This window comes from Anabrus simplex, chromosome 3 (assembly GCF_040414725.1).
Source record: "Anabrus simplex isolate iqAnaSimp1 chromosome 3, ASM4041472v1, whole genome shotgun sequence".
In the NCBI taxonomy this organism is placed as follows: domain Eukaryota; kingdom Metazoa; phylum Arthropoda; class Insecta; order Orthoptera; family Tettigoniidae; genus Anabrus; species Anabrus simplex.
Window position 1 is genome coordinate 279,801,793 of NC_090267.1, and position 24,414 is coordinate 279,826,206.

General features: G+C 39.6%; 1 protein-coding gene across 4 annotated transcripts in view; it reads right to left on the reverse strand.

The window, feature by feature from the left end:
- LOC136867227 (FK506-binding protein 15) overlaps positions 1–24,414 on the reverse strand; it is a 282,391-nt gene that overhangs the window by 184,806 nt on the left and 73,171 nt on the right. For all 4 annotated transcript variants that reach the window (XR_010859645.2, XR_010859643.2, XR_010859644.2 and 1 more), the window contains one exon: positions 16,949–17,185. Coding sequence is in view for 1 of the 4 variants with exons in the window: in XM_067144367.2 (XP_067000468.2) it covers positions 16,949–17,185 (237 nt within the window). In the remaining 3 variants the exon portion in view is untranslated. The remainder of the gene's footprint in view (positions 1–16,948; positions 17,186–24,414) is intronic.

Sequence of the window (24,414 nt, forward strand, 5' to 3'; positions counted from 1 at the left end):
TGAAGAAAAATCCAGGCTATTGACAGGCTTCATACACTACCAACAAACCTATGTTTTCTGCAGGCTTCCCTTCGGTATCCGTAACGCTGGCTCCGCGCTTATCCGAGCACTCGACAGATGCTTAACCGACGAGGTAAAAGCCTTCGCAACGAGATATGTGGACGATCTAGTCCTAGCGACTGAGACCTTAGAGGAACACTTCGTTAAATTGGAGAAACTCCTCAAGAATTTATCCGATGCTGACTTCCATGTGAACCTGAAGAAATCCCACTTTTGCAAGTCCGAGATCCTATTTCTGGGACATGTCATAGAAGGCGATGGCATGAAACCCAACCCAGTCAAGATCGAAGCCATTAGCAATTTTCCTAAGCCTGCGAGAGTGAAACAAGTCAGACAATTCCTGGGAATGGCCCAGTTCTTTTCGAACCACTGTCCAAACTATACTCAGACAGTAGCTCCGTTGCAGGATCTCTTAAAAAAGGGCAACAGATGGAAGTGGAGCACCGAATGTGACAAAGCCTTCGCTAAAACGAAAGAAATGCTCATAAACAATGTTAAATTGGGATACCCTGATTTTACTAGGCCCTTCATTCTACAAACAGGTGCCTCAAACATTGATAGGAGCCGTTCTTTTCCAAGAAGATATGGAGAACCCTGAAAATAGGACATACTTGGCTTTCGTCAGCAGGAAGATAAGGAAGCATGAAAAACATTACTCCGCAACTGAACTGGAAATGTTATCCATAGTCTACGCTCTTAAATATTGGCAGAAATTAATTTATGGATTTCCCATCGTTGTCAGGACTGACCATCGTGCATTAACCTTCATGTTAAAAACAACTATGGCTTCCGAACGAGTCTTCAGATGGACACTCTTTGTACAACAATTTAATCTCCAGTTAGAACATTGCACTGGGAAAAACAACTTGTTAGCCGACTGCTTAAGTCGAAATCCTAACTCTGAAGTCACAGAGATACATCAGATAACATTAATACAGGAAGACCACGAGTTCCTACGCAAACTTGGTTACCTTCGACAGGCACAGAAACAGGACCTTAAGTTACGGCCTATCATTGACTGTCTTGAAGACAAGCTTACTCCAGACGAGCCAGGATTTAGGAAAATAAGGAGGCAAGCTAAAAATGTCCGCTATGTCAATGGAATCCTGTATAAGTTTATTGACCCCGCCAAGACGAAATTACGAGCTGTTATTCCACCGAAGCTACGGGAACTTCTTACTTGGCACGTCCATAGGATTAGAGGTCATGGTGGAGTGGATAAGACTGTCGCCACGATATTGGAATCATTCACATGGGAAGGATTGAGAACTTTTGTAAATGTCATCAGGACATGTGACACTTGTCAGAGAGTCAAACCAAGTTCTCATTTATTACAGAAAAGTCCCATTCCTATTTTGCCATCTGCTCCGAAAGAACTCTACGCAATGGACTTGTTCGGTCAAATTCCAACTTCTAAGCGAGGAAATCATCATGTAGTTGTGACCATCGATGTATTTTCCAAGTACATAACGTTGTATCCAATCCAGAAGGCCACTACTAAAGCCGTTCTGTACAGAATCACCCGGAATATAATTCCTCACATGGGAAAGCCTCAGGCCATACTAACAGATCACAGACCACAATTCACCTCGGCCGAATTCAAGCAAGCCATGACCCAACTGGGCATCAAACATGTCCTAAATTCCGTGAGACATCCGTCCAGTAATCCAGCGGAACGTGTAATGCAAGAGCTGGCCAAGTTCTGTAGAATATTTTGTGGGAATGCTCACTGGAAATGGGTAGACGTACTTCCAATTATCATGGAGTGTTCTAATGGCACTGTTCACGAAGCAACCGCCCAAATTCCATCAGTGCTTCATTTTAATAATTACCCTGTGAGATCTTGGGACCACATCATTCAATGTCCTGGTACCGTGAAAACTACTCCCCAGGAAAACATTGAAAAGGCAACGGAATCATTGAAACGCCACGCTGAGAGGCGTAACCGAAGGGTTCAAGGGAGAAAATTTCACCGGCCTCTTCGATTAAATGAATATGTATTATTGAGGAGACCTGCTGTGTCCAAGCTTACGGGCAAATTTTATGCGAAATTTGCACCCTTGTTTGTGGGACCCTATAAGGTTATTAAAGTATTTGGCAATAATTCTTATAAAATACAAAGTCTGGACAAATCTTACGAAGCTGTCCACAATGCTGCTAATTTAAGACTCTTCCGAACACCTACACCATTAACTGACACCGTGTAACCATCTACTAAAAGGGAAAATTAGTTACTGAAGATGGAAACAAAAACTTGTAGAACACCCTGTATGGAGAGACTAGGCTACTGGATGCAAGGAGCGGAACGAAGAACTCCTAGTCTCGAGGAGGACGGACACCTGTCACGAGATCAACTACGTTACTACCATGTGATTTATCAGCCAATTTTCCGGAACAATAGAAATAGACACTGTTATGTTATAATTTCATCTGCTAACGAAATTATACTCCAACCAAGGGAGAGATGTCCCCGTTAAAATTGGCGATATTGTGAATATTTTCAACAAGTGGAAAGTAAAAGTTTTATTGTCTGCTTGGAGCTGCAGCGTGTCATTTGGGGAGTAGTGGCGAGCTAAGAACGAGTTTTTTTCGTCGTTCAGAGGGGTGATACACGGCCAGGACTGTGCCAAGGTCGAAGCAAACCACGTGACTACCGCCGCACGCGCGCAACTCACATTCTGGATCTGGAATAGTCTGAGCCAATTAAATGAGACCATCAGCCAATTACCGTTCTCGCTGAAGATCACACCTCCCAGGCCGATCAGATAAAAAGGCCTTGTTACGAGTAAATCGCTCTCTCTGGATATCCTTCTCTCTGAATATTCTTCACTGTGCTGCTGTGTGGGACACTACGTTATCGGACCACGTGGAGAAATAATTTCCAGTTCAAGTCGACGCCTGTTCTGCCAGAATTTAGCGAGATAATTAGTGAATTCTATGGAATAAAACACGCCTTAAGAACCAAGTTAAGTGTGACTGTGTAGACGACCTATTAATATTCGACGTGTGCTTGTGCAAAATACTTAATCTTGTCATCTCAGTTACAGCTTGTGACCGGAATTCTACGGAAGTCGTCTTAGAAGCTGAACACCTCAAGATGGACAATTCCACAACCACCGACAACACAACTTCATCGAGGGACACCTGCTACAGAGCCTCCATGGAGCTGTAAAATGTGAGGCGTATCTGGTAATTGGAAGGAGGCTGACCGGAGGAAAATGCTGGAATAATTGACTGCCGACGGGAATCGAACTCCATCTAAAACTTGAGTATCTTTTAATTTAATTTATCTGTCTTACCTTTTGTACAACTAGAGGTCTTTCTTCTTTAAGTCGTAGATCTATTAGTTTGTTGTAGTTAGAAATATTTCATTTTTCCACTTCTTAAGGTGTCGTGGTAGACTAGGTACGTGTGAATGAAATTTTGAATCTATTAGAGTAGACATGTAGGTTGTCTTTGAATGATTTCCCATGCTTAGGAGCTTTATACTTAATAATCACTGTCCACACGATAAATCTACTTTCCTTGTAATGTTGAAAGTTACTGGACTGAAATTTACGTGTACATTTTGAGTGAAGAGGGTCGAACCTAGTGTCTTTCAAGATCACTTGTTGTATTTATGATGAAGTCATCTAATTTTACGCTATTCCACGAGGATCAGTAGATGTAATAATCACTTAAATAATAATAACATTGACTAAAGATCGGGTAAAACAGAATTAAGCGCTCGTGAGCCATAAATTTACAGTAGAGTCCTTATACGTGAGATTGAATGTGCTCTGTTCATGAAGGGTCTGGAATATGACCAATCCTGAGGGATATTCGTTGTATAATTGAGCAATTGATGATTTAATAATGATATTTGATTTATTCTTGTGTATTGGGAGCGCAAGATAGATTATAATTATTGGAGCACGTGTTGCGAAAGTATTTCACAGGTAGGGAATAAAAATAATACGATTAAGGCTCATGCTTGCGATAGTTTCAACCTGTAGCCCAAACGATGGTAGTGCTTATGGATTTTACTAGAATCTTCCATTATAATTTCAGAGTTAGATGAACTTACATTGATATGTGAAATGTGTTTCTACCAAGTGATACCCATGACTTCGATCACTGGTCACCATTAATGAAGGATAATTTCAGTACACAGATTATTTCTGCTAGATATTACGCGACCTGTCCACTCGTAAAAATCATGAATAAACTTGCCAAAACAGGATTCAATGTAAATAATGTACATAAAAGACGTGTTTCCTAGTGTGAATGTGGGTGTGTATGTAAATATGTATATTTCTCTTGTATCATGTTGGTCCCATTTAATTTGATCTGGTCGTGCACTTGCTGCGACGCAGATCACACTCATCGTTGTGTGTTGCCTTAAGAAGTAATTTTCAGGCCCTTAAGGGAAAGTTTGATCAACTTAAGTCGAGGAAGACTAGAAAAGGGATTTATTTTCTTCATTAGCGAGATTTAAAAGGAAAGATCATCTCGTTATTTTACGAAGGCACTCGATTTGTAAATAAAAATTTATTTAACTAGCTCACACGTGGGTAACGTAAATTCTGACACATTTATGGTTGAACTTTGAAGTATTTTAAGATTACTTTGAATGGAAATGCAATACAAAGATCAGAAGTAGAAGTTCGTTAGCCGCATGATTACTTTGAGTTATGGTGAAAATAAGTCATTAATAATTAATTGGAAAATAATTATTCTGGAATGCTAATGACGACCGTTAGATAAATAATGCAGTGGAAAATTAATGAGAACACGATCGTGTGACAGTGAAACATAGGTTAATTAAATGATGAGAAATTAACAATAATAATCAGAATAATAGTTAATTAATTTTTAGAATTTTGAAATCAATTTTCATTTTCTACTGAAGCTCATGTTGGTGTCATTGACTAATATTAAATACTGTAAATGATAAATTCAGTTGAGTACATCTTAAAACCACGTGTTGAGACTACTTTGAATTGGTAAAGCTTTGAACACATTTATTGTAAAACCCTCGTTAGCAAGACAGTTGTTAATGATTTTATAAACCTCTATGTTAATTTTTTTTTAATTCTTTCAAGCAAATATTTTGATTTGGAAAGGCAAGAGGCCTAATTTTTCTTTGGTTTTCATTACAACACAGTAAGGCTGGAGATTAAGAACACGTGTCACTCTAAATCGAGGAAGAAATGCAATATTATGGAAGTTCTATGTAAAAAAAACAAAATATCAGTAAGAATATTTTCATTTATTGTTTGCTTATGTGAATAAATGTCAGAGTGTTGTTTTAACATTTCTTTTTATCCTGCTTGGTCATCAATCCTTAACTTCCCTTAAATGCCTCTAGAAAGTGATAGCCAACGTTCGAACTGTCCACCTCGGGATCTCTCGCTTGCTGGCTGGGCTTAGCTCGGGAAAAATGGGGGCAACGGGGACAGTGCAAAGCCTTGGTGTACACCGACTTTCACTGGGAAGCTCTCCGAGATGCTTATAGTGCAATGTACATGACTTGTGATGTTGTTGTATAGCATGTTGATCCAAATTATAAGCATTTCTAGCATACCAGATCACACGACGTGGAACACAGTCGAAAACCTTTTCAAGATCATGGAAGGAAATATGAAGTGGCTGTTGTTTCTCTTGGTGCTTTTCATTGAGCACTCTGGCAGTGAAGATGGCATCGGCTGTTCCAGCACCACTGATGAAGCTACACTGGCTGGTACTAATGTGACAATGTCACATAGTTGATCGAGGATTCTCTAAAAAATCTTCATTATGTGCGACAGGAGGTGAACTGGACAGTAATTCGCACTTTCTCCTGGATCACCTTTTTGCTTAAAGATAGGCATATTGATGCTTGTAGCCCAATCACTGAGAACATTCATATATACTACCAAAAATTGGTAACACACATAACACACCAGTCTATTTTGAAATGCCGCTCTACAACAGTGTCAACAGGAAGGGGGATCCAGCGTAATGCTAAGAACTGATGACAATGAAACACAAAAGTGTACGGTCACGTTGTGAACAACTGGCAGTGGGCAAAATTTATCAAACCACTCTGAAAGTATCAGTGAAAGGCATACTGGTGAGAGCAAATCCAAAAGGATGAATAGGCAGTAACCTTGTGGTTGGCTGGGTAATGCATGTTTGGCAACATTGCACAGGTGTGCTGCTAAATTTACATAACATGTTTTCCTGGACAGCTTTCACAGACACACAACTGAAGAAGTGCAACAGAAGTTGCAACAAGGAAAAACTGATTTGGTGACTATCTCTGGAAGCCTAACATCCATCCTCCAACATTAGATGTGTGTAACCAACCATTCAAAGCAGCACTGAAACAGCAACATATGCAATGGATGGCTGATGAAAAACACGAGTTCATGCAGAGTAGAAAAATTAAGTGACAGGAGGCAACTCGGATTTGCAAGTGGATAAAATATCCATTCTGTTACCTCTGGTGGAGGAATCCCTCAAAAAATGCTGTATTATGAGTTCACTTGACGGAAGTGAGGATGACGCTCTGTGGAAAGATGGCAACAACAAACATGATTCTTCTGCTAATGATGACGATGCAAATTATCATAAATAGATGTTAATAATGCTTTATGTGCCACTAACTACTTTTACAGGTTTTTGGAGACGAGATGCCGGAATTTAGTCCCACAGGAGTTCTTTTACGAGCCAATAAATCTACTGACATGAAGCTGACGTATTTGAGCATCTTCAAATATCACCGGACTGAGCCAGGATAAAAACTGCCAAGTTGGGGTCAGAAGGCTAGCGCGTTAACCATCTAAGTAACTCTGCTTGGCTGAATAGGGGAAAAGGAGCATGTAATGTAGTTATAGATAAAAATTGTATTTCACTTATTTTGTAATTAATTCAGATTTGGAATACATCATTAAATAGGATTAATTTTTTTGTAAATAAAAAAACAAATTAAAGCCAAGTTTCTTTTTTCTTCCTCTCTTAAAATGAGGGTGCACAGAATATTTGATAGTGCAGAGTATTTGTGTATATAAGATACGCAGTATCATTGCATTTATTTCAGAACTAATTTGTTTCATACATTTAGTGTAGAAGTTAGAAGGTTTTATGTCTTAAATATTGTTTGTATATATACAGTATGTACAGTATCTGGGAATTCCAAGCTACAGTAATTGCAGATTGCAACAGCACAGGGAAGTTTGATGAATCACCAGCATTCACATGACTTGGGAAATTACATAAGTCATCTGTGCATAAAAAAGCAAGTCTGCATTATGGATCTGTCAGGGCAAGGTGGAGAAGGAAGTTGGTTTCGCACATAAGGATGTGTTTAAAGTAAGAAGTTGTCTATTGCCCATTGTTGATCACAAGTGAATGACAGTAATGTGATGTACTGTTACCGGTTGCTGATTATCTGGTATCTTGAACTGCTATACCTGTTAAAAGTCTAACGGTCTGCTTTTATAACCTACATAAGTTTTGAGAAGAAGACAACTTATGTTTTGCAAAGTGAACAGTATATCTAAAACAGAGTTAAAACCAGTTTGTGTCACTAAGTTACAGTTTTGGAGAAATTATCTGGATCATGGTACTGTGCGTTGATGGTACAATCTCTGAGACTTGTATACGGTTATACAAACTCATCAAAGTGGGTCACTTTCGAACCTGTTTGTCACCATCAATAATAATAATAATAATAATAATAATAATAATAATAATAATAATAATAATAATAATAATAATAATCGTATGGCCTCAGCTACCGTGTGCAGACATTTCAATTTGACGCCATCTGGCTGTCTGCTCGTCAATTTCGACGTTCCGTTTTACTCTAAGCCCCCACTAGATGGCAGACCGAGTAAACCGGATCTCTCTTGGGCGTCTATGGCTGAGATTTAATTAATTTTGTCGGGTAAACACCACATGTGTCACCAGAGATCTTTTACATGCCGACATCGTACGACATGGAGTGTCGAATGGACTTTTTTCTGCCCTTCAAAAATCCGACTACCTCTGCCGGGTTTGAACCCGCTATCTTGGGATCCGGAGGCCGACACTCTACCGCTGATCCACAGAGGGAGCTTGTCACCATCAATTATTGTCAATTACTAATAATGGTAGTAAATATCTCATCTTGAGTCACTAAAGAAGAGGAGCCAGGTTCTTCCATGTACTCTTACTTCAGATTTAGCTTTGTTATATATGTTCAAATGTTAGGGGGAAAACCTTTCCAGTCTTTTGTTTATTTATGCAAGGTGATAAGTTTGTTTTATGTATGTGTTTATGAAACATATAGGTATGGGAATATAGCTATGATTTCAAGTCATTGTGGAAGAATTATTTCAGGTATATCACCTAGTTACAGTTCCTACCATTTTAACAGGGTTCAGAGGGTTAGGTAAAACCTGAACATTATGTGCCAGGACACAAACTCACACACTCGCCCTGAGAAAAGAGAGAATTATCATGCTTTATTAAAATTAAATTCAAAGGATTCATTCTCATAAACTTTGGTGTCCAAATTTATGGTAATTTATTATTTTAAAAAACAGGGAAACAAAATAATTTCAAAATCGAAGTTCCAATCATGACAATCAAAAGAAAGGATGTGGAAGTGGAAGAGCCTAAGACAGGTGGAATGCAAATTTTATGGTTTGAAATCTCAAATAAGGGAGCAAGGGCTGATGATGCGTAATACATAGCCTCTCTCAGCCAAATATCAAATCCAACCTTCTCGCGGTGCTCCCTGTTATCACAGACTGAGTAAATGGCGACTGAGAATCGGCGGTATAACTAAAGTATACACTGTTAAGAAGAGGAGAGAAAATGCTCGTTCTTCAGTATATACACCAACACCCGTGTAAAAGCCAGTGCCAGTGCCTTAGCCTTAAGGTGGCACTGGCCTTAAGGTGGCAGCCCCACCAAGGCACTCGGAGTTTATGGGCCAATAACTCGTAAGCTCTTAAATAAAAAATTGAAGAAACAGAGATGAAAAATAGAAAGACGGACAAAAAGCTGACGACCTTTAGCATGAAACATGTAACACGATTTGGATGTTGGAATGTTCGTACAATGAGAGAACCTCGGAAGCTGAAACAGATCATCAGAGAAATGGAGAATTACCGATTGGATTTTCTTGGTTTAAGTGAAGTGAGGTGGGATGACTTTGGAGAAATGAAGTGTCGGAATGGAATGACCCTCTTGTACTCAGGGCGAGAACATGGAGAGGTTGCAAGGGACGGTGTTGGACTGTTACTGAGCAAGAGAGCAAAGCAGGGACTCCTGGAATGGCACCCTATATCAGAGCGAATTATCATAGCTCGTTTTCAGAGTAACATACGCAATATCTGCGTAGTGCAGTGTTATGCCCCAACCGAGCCGTCTGAAGAGACAGTGAAGCAGGAATTCTATGTAGCATTAACAGGCGTTTTAAAGGAAATAAAACAGAAAGAAGTTGTCCTGCTCATGGGAGACTTTAACGCAAAAGTAGGAAAAGATAATGAAGGAGTGGAACACATTATGCGAAAGCATGGGCTTGGTGAGCGGAACGAGAACGGCGAATTATTCATTAACTTGTGTGCAGAACATGATCTGGTTATTGGAGGGACGCTTTTTCCACATCAGGAGTGCCATAAAGTCATACGAGTGTTGCCCGACCATCGCACAGAGAATCAAATTGATCATGTGGCAGTAAGTCGTAAATGGAGGGGCTCGCTTCACAATGTGAGAAACAAGAGAGGAGCGGACGTTGGATCTGATCATCACTTGGTGATGGCTTGGTTTAAATTTAAGATATCAGCAAACACAAGAATTTTCCAGAGGCGAAGTAGGCTTTATGACATTGGCAAGCTGAAGAAGGAACCAATAGTAGAAAACTTTAAGTTACAGTTGAAAAACCGGTTTGAAGTCCTAGATCTAGAAGCAATTGAAGGAGTAGAGGAAACATGGGAAGCCATTAAAAAGACTAACAAAGACCTGCGAAGAGGCATTAGGTCACAGAGAGTTGCTGAAGAAAGACTGAATGTCAGAAGAGACATAGGAGAAGATTAAACAGCGGAGGGAGACGAAGCAACTTATCCTCAACTCTAACAATGTTATTTGTTTTACGTCCCACTAACTACTCTTTTACGGTTTTCGGAGACGCCAAGGTGCCGGTATCCTCAACTCTAGGACAAGGCATATTAAAAGAGAACTTGAGAAGAAATACAGTGAGTTAGACAGACAAGTAAAGAGGAGTGCTCGCAATGACTGACGTAGGCAGGTCGAAAAATATGCAAGCCAAGCCAAAATAGCCGCAAATAAAGGTGATGTGAAGGAACTGTATCGTATAACAAGGACATTATCTAAGAGGAGTTATAGGCAAAAGCGTCCCATTCGTAGTAAAGGAGGGACTATGCTTACTGGAGAACATGAATAATTAGCTAGATGGAAAGACCATTTTGAGGAAATACTCAAACGAGGAAATGATCAGGTAGATGAAGTCGAAGAAGAGGAATGGGACGGTGATGCTCGCATCCGTGTTGATGAGCCTTCGATAGAAGAGATTAGAAAATCACTTAAAGAGATTAAAAGCGGGAAGTCTCCTGGGCTAGACAACATTCCACCTGAAGCCTTAAAAGTTGAAATAGACGTAACAGCTGCAGCATTATATATCTTATTCAAGAAAATTTGGCAGGAGGAAAAGATGCCAAAGGAATGGAAGAACGGACTCATAGTCAAGCTGCCAAAAAAGGGAGACATAAGTAACTGCAACAACTGGAGAGGAGTTACATTACTATCTATTCCTCATAAGGTAATCACCCGTTTCATCCTCAACCGCATTAAAACAACAACTGAGCAGAAGCTAAGGAAGGAGCAGGCTGGCTTCTGAGAGAGTCGTAATTGTGTAGACTTGATCAACACTCTTTGGATCATCATTGAGCAGAGTTGTGAATGGAACTCTAATACATATATACTCTTTGTGGACTTTGAGAAGGCTTTCGACTCAGTCGACAGGGACGTCATGTGGCGCCTGTTACTGAAGTATGGAATTCCATGGAAGATAGTCAACCTGATTAAGGAGACATACAATGGCTACGAGTGCCAGGTGGTTCATAAAGGCAAGCTAACAGAAGCATTTGGAGTGACCTCCGGAGTTAGGCAAGGATGTGTCCTGTCGCCTGTCATCTTCCTTCTGGTGATAGATGATATCATGAGGAAGTGTATGCAGAAAAGAAGGGGTTTACAGTGGGGGCTGCTAGAGAGACTGGAAGATCTGGATTATGCAGATGATATTTGCTTGCTGACACACACCTTTCAGCATATGAAAGAGCTAGAAACTGAGGCACGAAAAACAGGACTCAAGATTAATTCCAGTAAGACCAAACATATGAGGCTGTTCTCAAATACCCAAGAACGATTTTGTCTAGATGGACAGGAAAGTGAAAATGTAGACCAATTTTGCTACCTGGGAAGTATGATAGACAAACAAGGTGGAGCTACAGAGGATGTTAGGTCATGCATAAGGAAGGCTAATGGTGCATTTGTGCAGCTCTATCCACTATGAAAAAACCGTGCCATATCTCAACGAACGAAATTGAGGATCTTCAACGGTAACGTCAAGTCAGTCCTCCTCTATGCATGTGAGACCTGGAAAGTCACTACAGGAATTACTAAGATGCTGCAAACCTTTGTAAATCGGTGTTTGCGCAGGATCCTAAACATTCATTGGCCGGACACGATTAGTAACGAAGATCTATGGGAAGTGACTGGGGAAACACCCATTGGAAATCAGATCAAACAGCGGAAGTGGAGGTGGATAGGACACATGTTGAGAAAGCAGGATGGAGCCATTGAGAAGCAAGCCCTGGAATAGAATACGCAGAGACAACAAATGCGGGGTCGACCATGGCAGACCTGGAAGAGATCCGTATTGGAGGGGGCAAGTGAGGCAGGAAAAACCTGGGGAGAAGTACGTCGGATGGCCCGTTGCAGAGTCCGCTGGCGAAAATTCATCGAAGCCCTATGCTCCTGAAGGAGCCACAGGAAATAAGTCAAGTCAATCTCAAATAGGAAGTTACAATTCTAAGAGAACCAACATATATATACAAAACTTCAATATTAAGGAAATATGACAATTAAGATTCAATACACAAATCTAACAGGTAAAATTTATAATAACCAAAGAAAGCACTTATACGCCCATTTGTTGGGGAAATATTAACGAAAAACTGGTGGAAAACGTGTGTTGGGATATGACAATACGTGATTTCACCAGGATAAAATGTATAGATTCACTGTCGTTAAGCAACGTACATAAGATAGCTAATACAAGTCAAGGAGCCATTTTAGTCCATGGTGTAGGAAGCCATTTTCAGTCCCTGAAACGAGCGAGCCATATTCAGTCTGTGATATCCAGAAGTGTTCGTCTGTGTGTGTGTGCAATGCTCAGCCAAATCTACAGCACACAGAGATCTGAAATGTTAACGCAAGTGTATTCTTTGATGATTCTTTACACATTAATTCTCTTTTTCTTTCTTTTACATAGTTTACGCCACCATTGGAGAACTTTAATCAGTCATATACATTAAAGTCTAATAGTATTAAACAGAGTCAGCTTTTCAGCTTCTTCCACACCCAAAATTTCTTCATCCTGTCGGACCTGGGGCCTATTCCACGAACGAACTTTGCAACTTTTCACTTTGCACTTTGCAGTTCAGATTTTGTTTCACCATCACTTTTCAGATTTAGCTTGCAAAGTGAAAAGTGAAAAGTTAGGAATCTTTTCACTTTTCAAGCCTGTTATGTTCCTCCATTGGTACAGAAATGCAAAGTGCAAAGAAATGAAGTGAAAAGTTTTCATAAATCTTGCAAAGAGATGATTTCCCTTTTCATCTGTTAATTAACAAGTATGTTCACTAGTTTCTCGGCGTAGAATTTGGTTTAGTGATATAAACACGTTATGACGAGAGCTTTTGTTAGCATCAAGTGAGGATAGTGATGAAAAATCCAATACGAGAACGTACAAAGACAGGATTAATTTTCATAACCTCACTTCGACGGACTTTCGCGAGTGATATCGTATTACCCAAACACAGGCTGAATATATTCTTAAAATGATCGGTCATTTATTGAAACATGCAACAAAAAGAAATAGATTCCTTTCTGAAAAAGAACAAATTCTTATATGCTTACATTGGTTAGTAAATGGTGCCCAGCTACACAGTGTAGCACCAATGCATGGGACATCAAAATCAATTATTTGCAGAACTGTTACCAAAGTCGTAGATATTATAGTAAATGTAATATTTCCCAACAGTACGTTGGCCTGATAATCCACATAATATAGCGACGGGATTTCTAATGAAGGGTGAATTTCCTTCTGTGTGTGGATGTGTTGACGCTACTCTCGTTAACATTGATGTGTGCATTTGAGAGGTTATTTTTAAAGTTGCCAAAAAGGATGTCACGTTTCTCCTTGACAACTTCCATCACAGCCAGCTTCTTGTAATAACCTTTCTTTCCCATGATAAAATACTTTAACAGTACCACAATTATACCATCAAGTTCGCCGCGAAAAGTAAAGCATTAAAAAGCATAGAGTATTAGGCCTATACAGTTTGCTCATGGAATAAACTCGATCGGATCACTCATTCGCAAAGACTTTTCACTTTGCGAAAAAATTGAAAAGTACAACCTAGATCATGGTGGAACAGAAAGACTTTGCACTTTGCAAGAATTGAAAAGTGAAAAGTGCAAAGTTGAAAAGTTGCAAAGTTCGTTCGTGGAACAGGCCCCTGGTTGCCCTTTGGTTGTCAGTAATGGTGTAATTCCTTCGTTCCAATGCTATGAGTTTGTAACATAAGTGTTTATTCCTTAGAATCCTCTTCTCTTCTCTGCCTTCAATTTGGAGCACTGATAAATTTAATTCTAAATCATTCACGATATCTGTGAACGAAGTGTTCTTTATTTTATATTTCCAGAAGTAACTAAATAACTGCTTCACTAGTCAGATTTCTGGTAGTCTGAATATATGACAAAAAAGACAATTCTCCTTTTCCACATTGTATCTGTCATTGATTCACTTTCACGACATACCACTTTCTTAGGATCTCCACTGGCCATCAACTCCGTGTTTCTTATTGATGACTGTCCTGAAGATTCGTCTATCTACTTTCTGCAACTTATCGGTTGTTGATTTAGTGTTCAACTTGAAAAGTGTTTCACTAGCATAAGTTGCTTTTTTTTTCCTCTTTTTTTTAAATTTTTACGTTGCACCGACACAGATAGGTCTTATGGTGACGATGGGATAGGAAAGGCCTACGAGTGTGAAGGAAGCGGCCTTAATTAAGGTACAGCCCCAGCATTTGCATGGTATGAAAATGGGAAACCATGTAAAACCACCTTCAGGGCTACTGACAGTGGGGTTTGAACCCACTATCTCCCAGATGCAAGCTGACAGGGGTGCGCCCTTAACTGCACGGCCAACTCACCTGGTATAAGTTGCTCCGGGTTTTACAACTGTATTGTAATGTCGAAATTTAGCATTCGTGGAGAGAGATTTTTTAATAAGTTGGCTAGGTGATTCACTGTGTTATTTTCAGATTAGATATTCTGCTGTGTGTGTTCCCGGCTATAAATTCCCAAAGGTATTTGAACTTATTCACAATCTTAATTTCTTTGCCACTGTCAAAGTGAATGGCTGGTGTTTCAATTCTGAAAGTCAGCATCATTTCAGTCCTTTCGAACAAGATTTGCACTCAGATTTTTGCAGCAATTTTCTCGGGTTCTTCAATTTGAAATATAGCTTCTTCCACACTACTTGCTAGTAATGCAAGATCGTCTGTGAATGCTAGGCAATTAAGTTGAATATTTCTGCCTATCTTGATGTTTGAATGACATTTCTTTACCCATTCTCACATGACTTTGTCCAGGGCACAGTTAAACAATAATGGCGAGCGTCCATCTCCCTGTCGAAGTCCAGTATGGATTTCAAATGGCTCACACAATTCACCTCTAAAGTTGACTTTTGACTTAGTATTCTTAAGAGTAATTATTTCATAAATTATTTAAACTACTTTTAATCATTTTTTACAATATCTTTCTTTGTTTCTTTCTTTCTTTCTTTATTTATTTATTTCATACTTACCCAAAATTCATTTGATTCAATTAAAATTTTAGGAAACGAGGATTTTGCTATACCAGCAATAAAACGTGAACGGTATATCAGTTAAAGTGCCATTTTAGGTCCATGGCATAAGAAGCCATTTTCGGTCCCCGACACGAGGAACCATACTCAGTCCACGATATCCGGAAGCATTTGTCTGTGTGAATGTGTGCGAAACCCAGACAAATCTACGGCATGCAGAGATCTACAATTTTTATCATATGCGGGCACAGCATTTCACCAATCATGCATGGCTGTGTCAAAGGGCAATTCTTGCTCCAAGAAATGAAACTGTCAATGTGATCAACAAGCAGTTTTTACAAGAATTACCTGGTGTTCCACAAATTTACATGTCTATTGACATGACATGTAATACAGATGAGAAATTATTACTGACATAGAAAATAACTCAAATATTCTTCGTGTGTAAATGACACAAATAATATCCCGCGATGCTCCTTTACTATCAAAACATTGTTTGCTATTAAATTGACTATTTCAACAGAGCTGATATTGTAAAGTAAAATAGTACGTTCTCTCGCAGAATTTATTTCCATATATTGACAGGATACGAAGCTCCTAGGTATGTGCATTGACACAAAAGGTAAAATATGAATGTCTTGTAAAGTATGGGTTGCTCCCTGTATCATATTTGTTTTTAGATAGGCAGATAATGTTTCAATTTTAAGTTATTAATCCTTTAACATGACAGACTAATACATACAAAGGAATTGTGCAATTTGGTGTTGTTGATGACAAGATTCACTTTGCTGTTTACATTTTACAATTTACAAGTTTCTTAGAACAGTGTCACAATATAAATATGCAACAATCGGCTAGTTTAATAAATTTGTATACATAGTGGTATGTCTTATTTAGTTCAGTGTAGTGCTGGGTCTTTACATTTTGTGGTAATCTGTTATAGTGCATAAAACTTTAAAATCACTATCTACTGTATTGCTACTATGTTTTATTTTTCAGAAGGCTAGATGCCAGTATATTAACGATGCAAGTACTAGAAATATACCTGGCTCCTAGGTCTGGGTGCTGGCTCCTAAATTTAAAAATATTTATCATGGCCTGTCCAATGGAAACAAAGGAAATAGGCTTGCCTCTACCAAAACAATAATAGAAGTAGTATGACTTAACTACTCCATTCAAGAAATGGTTATCTAAAAGAATTAAGGGTAATAGATATCAATGGTGGAAGCTCCTGTACATAATTATTAAATTAAGTTAAATCGTTAAATAAAAAAATAAAGAGCGTTTACCTCACGATAGAGCTGGAGCTCCGCACAAAATGGGACCGCAGAGAACAACACATCCAATCCACAAGAAAACTAAGTAAGAAGTGATCTTACACTACAAAACGTTCCCAGCAGGAAGTATGTGCACATAAGGAAACAGGAAACAAGCACAGCAGATCTACATAGCCAATTAGGATGCAAGCTTTACCTGGTTGATCTCTATTAATCAATCTTAATATTTCTGCTGGGGTCCTTGACAACATTCTGGAAACATCACATTTGGTGTAAATGGATTTATAACACAGGAAAAGCTTGCATGTAACCTACACTAAACAATCTTGAAAATAATGTTCTCAACATGGCATAATAATAATAATATTATTTTATTTCTTCTCATGTCAGGAGGAGACTAAAAGTAAGTGAGGTTGCAACATTTTGTAAAGCAACCAATGAAGAAGAGAATAAAGCAAGCTACTGAGATGTTAAGATTACCTACCATGTGAGGTGGTGGTGGAGGTTGTGTCATATGTTGTGCCTGCTGCCAACCCACACCTGGAGATGAGAATACTGTTAACTGCTGGGCCACAGGACTACTCATAACAGTTGACTTCGAGACTGATACAGCAGGGGATTCCTGCCGAGAGGAACGAGGCTTCAGCATCGGCGTTCTTGTCTTCACAGTGGGCTTTGATGTTGCAGATGATGATCCCCCACTAACAGCACCACCTTCTTCCTACAAAATATCATTTTATAGCACATCTATCATTTTTTTTTTTTACACACATAGAGAGAACATTGGTTTCTTAGCAACTTCAACCATTCCATCTATAATCTAATACTCAATGCAGAGAGATAAAGGAAATATGTACAGAGAAGACTAAAGTAATGGCCTTTGTGGTAGAGAACCATTTTCTAGTAATACATGTTTAACCCTAGAACACAAACCCTAATTTGGTAGTACATAAACACAAACCCTCGTAATATTTACGACTATTTATTTCCATGATGATAAAATGTAATTGCACACAAAATGTAATATAAGAAGCATGTATTAACGTGTAAGTTATTTTACAGAGTGTTAACTCCTAGTTTTTCAAGTCCCTGGTGTCTCATTTACAGCAGTTAATGCAAAGATTTGCTCTATGTTCCTTGCAATATGCGCGGTGACATTCGCTAGAGTATGTTGTCGTCATTTGCCTTTTCTGAGCAGGACAGATGTGACAAATAATTCTCTTGCCAGTATTAACCAGTCCTTTACGTTGGGTAGATGAACTATCACTTAGCGTTTCCAATAGGGGTCTGAACAAAGTGTATTATGTTTCTGCTTGGAGTGCGACTTCGTGACAGACTGGCAGGCTTTGCAGACCAGCGATGATTATTACTTCCTTTTAGAATCTTCCTAGGGGCAATCACGATATTTACATTTCTCGGTGGGGAGTAAACATCTCGGTAGTCTTCCTTTTCAGATGTTGAACTCGTGGACTTCTCAGATTCAAGTCTTCTGCACTTACGGCCTCGTTGCACAGTGACAGGGGAATCATCATGACTGCTTGGGATTATTTCCGTATTCCATGCTAGTATATTTTCTTCATCTGTATCTGTCAGCGTTATGTCATCAGTCTGCACATTATCAACCTCTTCATCAGAACTAAAATCATTACACAAACCACACTCTTCCTCTTTTTCAAAAATCAATGACACAACTTTTTCTCCAAAATTCGGGTCATCTCCTTGTATAATACTCATCTGCAATAACCATAACGGCACGCGTTACTTACCAGTATGTGTATGACAAGTTCTGTGGTTCTAAATACTTATTTCATTCAGAACAGTGCTGTAATGTAACTTTGTTACAGAACTTACCTTGCTAAGTTTAGCATATGTAGTCATAAATCGTCGTAAATTTTACGACGCAACAGTCTTCAATTTGAAATCAACAGACTCACTCTAACAATGCACGCACAATGACTAAGCTCGCGGTATTGTAGGAAGCTACTGAGTAGGACAGCAACGTGGCGCAAAAAGCCTAGCAGATAGAGCCGTGTTGCCAAGTATGCGTTGTAAAAATGGCGAGGGTTTGTGTTCTAGGGTTATTTAAATAACACTTTCCTTGAGAAAGCTAATGAATTTAATTACCTACACAACTTGTTGCCCTTCTTCAACAATGTAGACACACCTCATTTAAATTTTAAGAACAGTAGGACTATGAGACCAACTTCAGTGCAAAAATATACCAAAATATATTTGTACTGAACTTTAGCAAGAGCAGTTCTCTGCTACACATGAAAAGTATGGACTCTCAGGGGCACAGGATTCCCAGAGCAATACTCATCAATCATCCCAATTGACAACTATGAAGAGATACCCTGAAAATACTTGTGAAAATGATGATCATGTATTCATTCTTTAATTTATTTATGTAATACACTAACAGAAACTGGAACACCATGGAAATGGTGTACAATATCCCAAGTATGTGTGGTGGACAGGTGTAATAATAATGATAATGGATTTACATCCCAGTAATTACTTTTATATGGTTTTCGGAGATGTCCAGATGCCATGATTTTGTCCTGCAGGAGTTCTTTTGCGTGCCAGTAAATCTACAAAGACAGAGCTGACGTATTTGAGCATCTTCAAATACCACCGGACAGAGCCAGGATTGAACCTACCAACTTGGGCTCAGAAAGCCAGTGCCTTAACCATTTTAGCCACTCAGCCCAGCTGGACATGTGAGGCAGTGATGTGATTATTATTTATTCTCATGTCAAAAGGAGTCAGTGCGCTCACAAGGACACAAGTCAGTACAGGGTGGCCCACTCGCAGCCATAATACATTACTTAATTCTGTGCAACGTATGGAGTCGATAAGGCTCTGCATCCCGTAGTGTGGATTTGTGGCCCAAGCTTGCTGCACCACAGGGGTCATTTCATCCACAGTTTGGTGTAGCTACAGGGAGTTGTGCAAGTGTCTATCCATCATATCCCACGCATATTCAATAGGCCTTAGGTCTGGAAACCTGGCTGGTAACTGTAAAAGCAAAATGTCTTGGAGAGCTTCCCTGGAGTTGCTTGCAGTGTGGGGGCAGGCACTGTCCTCCTGAAACATCCCACATGCAATGATCCCCATCAGAGGGACAACCACTGGATTGGTAACTTCATCCACATTCAGTTGAGCAGTCGCTGCACCTACTAATGGTGATTTCACATGAAAGCCAACAGTTCCCAGACTTAAATTACAGGGGTTGGCTAGCCACATGTACTTCTCAACAATAAAATCAGTACAGTCCTTTTCCCTGGTACACCACTGCACATGTCCGGCTCCATGGCTAAATGGTTAGCGTGCTGGCCTTTGGGCACAGGGGTCCCGGGTTTGATTCCCGACAGGGTCAGGAATTTTAACCTTAATTGGTTAATTTCCCTGGCACGGGGGCTGGGTGTATGTGTCGTCTTCATCATCATTTCATCATCATGACGCGCAGATCACCTATGGGTGTCAAATCAAAAGACCTGCATCTGGCGAGCCGAACTTGTCCTCGGACACTCCTGGCACTAAAAGCCATACGCCATTTCATAATTTTTTACCACTGTACATGATTGAAAGATCATTCAGGACAAGACAGAAGTATGGTTTATTAGCGAAGATAAAAATGCCATTCATCAGCCCAGTGTGTTCATTCACCACATTAGGACAGCCTCACATATCAATGATGTGGGGTCAGTGGAACATTTGGTGCACGGAAACGGGATCATAAGTCAGCTGCACACAAACGGATATCAATTGTTTGTCACATAATGTGTAGTGTCACAGTAGCTCAAATTTTCACTGCTGTTGCTCGGGGGTCTGTCAAAGACACGTGAATGATGCAGCAATCCTTCTGCACTGTTGTCTGTCAGGTTGGTCCTGTCACAGGTCTCTCAGCATATGTCTCTTCACTTGACCACTGCTGTCATACATGCACTGCACATGTATTTCAGCTAACACATTTAGCTACAACCCACACAGATAACATATTCTCAGAAAGACCAATCATCCAGGCACTCTCTACCAATGACATTACAGTAGTTGATATACCACTGCTTGTAGCCATCACCACAGCAAGTTTTACAAACGAATATTTCACATCCCTGCATCTCACAGACTTCATGTTTACAAAGCTCTATGGAGCTTCGCATAGAGGTGGTTCATTTGTGACCAATAAGGTGTGGAAGGCCATACGAACAATCCAACTGGCCTGATAAAAGTATTGATTATGTACGCACGCGCGCACACACACGGGGGGATCAAATATAAACAGGATTTTATTTTTTATTTAAATTCGTTTATTGAAAAACACAAGGCAATTACAATTTATTCCATATCTCCAATATCAATACAATTCACCCATTCCTTCATGTCGTAGCAATTTCCATTCTCCCTAGTGTAGTTTAATTTCAAAGAACAGAAACCTTCAAAACTGAATCAAATGTAAAGCATGTAAAGCAAAAACTTTAACTGGAATTTCAGCTTTTCAACCAGGCATCATACCTTAATGACTGCACACACATATACAGGGTGAAGCGTAATTCGCGCACTCGGGCGTCGCTGCGCGACTCCTCACATGTCAGCAATAAAAAAATGTCTCTTACAAAATTTCGTCTTGCGAGTATATCCGGTAGAAAACGGACGTTAAAGAGTAGCAATCTGGCAACACTGTAACCATATGTAGGGTAATTACCGCTGTCAGCACGTTAACGTCGTTATGCACAGTTGGTGCAGTGGGTAGAGTTTTTGATTGGCATGCAGGAGGTCGATGGTTCGATCCTGGGTTGAGGTGCATTTTTTATTTGCTAATTTCCATCTGACATTACCTACTGTAATACAGTAAGACACCGTTTCTGAGGTCACATGTATCCTACATTTACAACATAATAATAATAATAATAATAATAATAATAATAATAATAATAATAATGCATTGAGATACGTACTAAACAGCATGCGGTTACCAGACGCAATGTTGAAAGGCAGAATTATTGGGACCATGGTGATAACACATACAAATTATAACCGAGTTTGGACATTATTCGCAGAGTACGTTGCTAGACCTACTGGTAACGTAAGGCCCTAGCGAAATGTAATGGACCTGAACGAGGCAAGAATAATAGTTGGTACTAATCTATGGGACCATTGGAGAAGGGTACAAAGAAAACAGGTTTCACATCTAGTAGATGAAGTGGTGCGAATAAATTCACGCCCACGACGTGGAAAGGGCGCCTTTCAAAGCTGACCAATGAAAACGATTGTTCGTCCATTTCTAGGATCGTAGTATGTAAGTGCAAATGGTTTCTAGAGGACCCACTGCAATCGCTGTTGACAATTAAGATGCCAGATACCATACCACCTGGACTACATTTACGAAATAAAAAACATACGCCTCAACCCAGGCTCGACCACTCGACCTCCTGCATGCTAACCCAAAACTCTATCCACTGCACCAACAGTACAGTACGGCTAACTGCTGCTGACAGAGGTAGTTACCCTACACATGGTTACAGTGTTGCCAGATTGCTACTCTTCAACGTCGTTTTTCTGCCGGATATACTCGCAAGATGAAATTTTGTAAGAGACATTTTTTTATTGCTGGAATGTGAGGAGTCGCGCTGTGACGCCCAAGTGCGCGAATTACGCTTCACCTTGTATATATTTATATATCAATGATGTGGGGTCAGTGGAACATTTGGTGCATGGAAACGGGATCATAAGTCAGCTGCACACAAACGGTTATCAATTGTTTGTCACATAATGTGTAGTACGAAAAAAAAAGCACACACACATATATGAGGGGGGATCAAATATAAACAGGATTTTATTATTCATTTAAATTCATTTATTGAAAAACACAAGGCAATTACAATTTATTTTTCTACATAGTTTTCTGCTTTGGAAATGCATTTGTCCCAGCATAAGGGCAGCTTTATGATGCCCTCATCATAAAAAGAACAGGGTCATGTCACCAGCCAGTTGCGCACGACATCTTCCACACTAGTTACAAGTAACTATTCTCAATTGACTACCAACATAATTACTGACACCCACTAGCTTTGACATACGTTATCATTAGCAACGCCTCCAATAAAAGTTCCATTTTCTTTTCTACTTTCAGATATATCAACCGTATACACATTTTAACATGTTTATAACGTTCACACTTCTGTTTTAAATAGCTGACAGTGATTTTACCATCTTGGATTCATACTATGGGAATTGAAGAAACATCCCCCTTTGATTGTGTTTACACTCAAGGTCGTCACAGTCTTAATGATATACAACAAAAGGATCCATTTTAGTTTTAAACTCTCAAATATTCATGTTTAACCACGTTTTAATCTTCAAAAACTGTTAATTTTTTTTTTTAACACACCTTGGTGCATTATCGTTGTTTTAGATGTTATTGTATGTTTTACGAAATCATTATTCATAATTCATAAGATTAGAAAGACTCCATATGTATTATTTTTAGGATTGATATGGCTGATGATGCCCGTAAAGAAGGGTGAAACATGTACCATTGACTTTTATGTATTATGTATAAAATTTTAACCATATGAAATAGTGGTTTATATTGTATTGTATTGAACAGGTGGACTTAAAAAAATATTGTAATAATATTAGAGACATAAGTCTTCCACACTCTCGTCATCTTAAAACTGTTGCCCTCCTAGAGCTTTTTTAAGCGGTCCGAACAAATGGAAATCAGAGGGCGATAAGTCTGGATTGTTAGGAGGACGATCAAGAGCAGCCTAGTGCATTTCCTGTAGCTTGGAGACAGTTAGAGCTGCAGTATGGGGCCGCACATTGTCGTGGAGGAGGATGACCTGTCGAATTGGTTAATCTCATCTTTTGCGGTGATATGCAACCCTCGCCTTGTTCAACAGCTCATAGTAGTAAGCAGTATGGATTGTGCATCACTCATGTAAAATATCAATCAGCGAAATGCCTCGCCGATCGAAAAGAAAGGTTGCAAGAACCTTGCCAGCTAACAGTCGAGTCTTGGCTTTCACTGGTGATGCCTCCCCTTTCCTCTGCCACTCCTTACTGGCTTGTTTGGATTCGGGCGTGTAGTGGTGGACTCATGTTTCGTCGCAGGTGACGATCCGACTCAAAAATGCATCACCTTCTTCTGCAAACCTTGCTGTAAGTCACTGACAGACCTCCAAATGTCTCAACTTCAGATTTTTAGTCAAAAGGTGAGGGACCCATCTGGAACACACTTTACAGAACTGTAGATCGTTTGTGATGATTGCTTGACAGCTCCCATAACTGATTCCGACTTTTTTTGCAATTTCTGATGCTGTTGCCCATCGATCGTCGTCAATAATGTCTTCAATAATGTTTTCGTCCGTAATGTCGGTCCGAGGACGGCGATCGTATTGCTGATTCTCCACACATTCTTGTCCTTTCTGGAACTTTTTATGCCAGGCAAACACACGTGCCCTTGACAATGTCTGATCACTGAACTGTGCAGTCAATCTCTGGCAAATTTCCACTGCTATAACTCCTTCACAAGCAATAAATTTTATAATTATGCGTTGCGCAGTGGAGGGGTGCACCTGTAGCTCCGACATCATGAGCATGACTGACGAAATGGCAGGAAATATCTAACAGCACGCTCTACCCACTCCTAACTGTCCCACCTAAGCATAACAGAAGCACGGGGCCAGTCTTACCAACTGTTGATGTTCAGGAAAAAAATCCTGTTTTTACCTGATCGACCTTCATATACAAATATACACGCATCCTTTTATACTTTCCAGCAACCATTTTGTAAACTTTGTTACTGAACTAAATACACCGAGCAAATAGGCCACATGGTTTGGGTCAGATAGCTATAAGCTTGAATTTGGGAATTGGTGGGGTAGAAACACCCATCAACAGCCCTGAAGAGAGATTCCATGGTTTCACATTTTCAAAACATGCAAA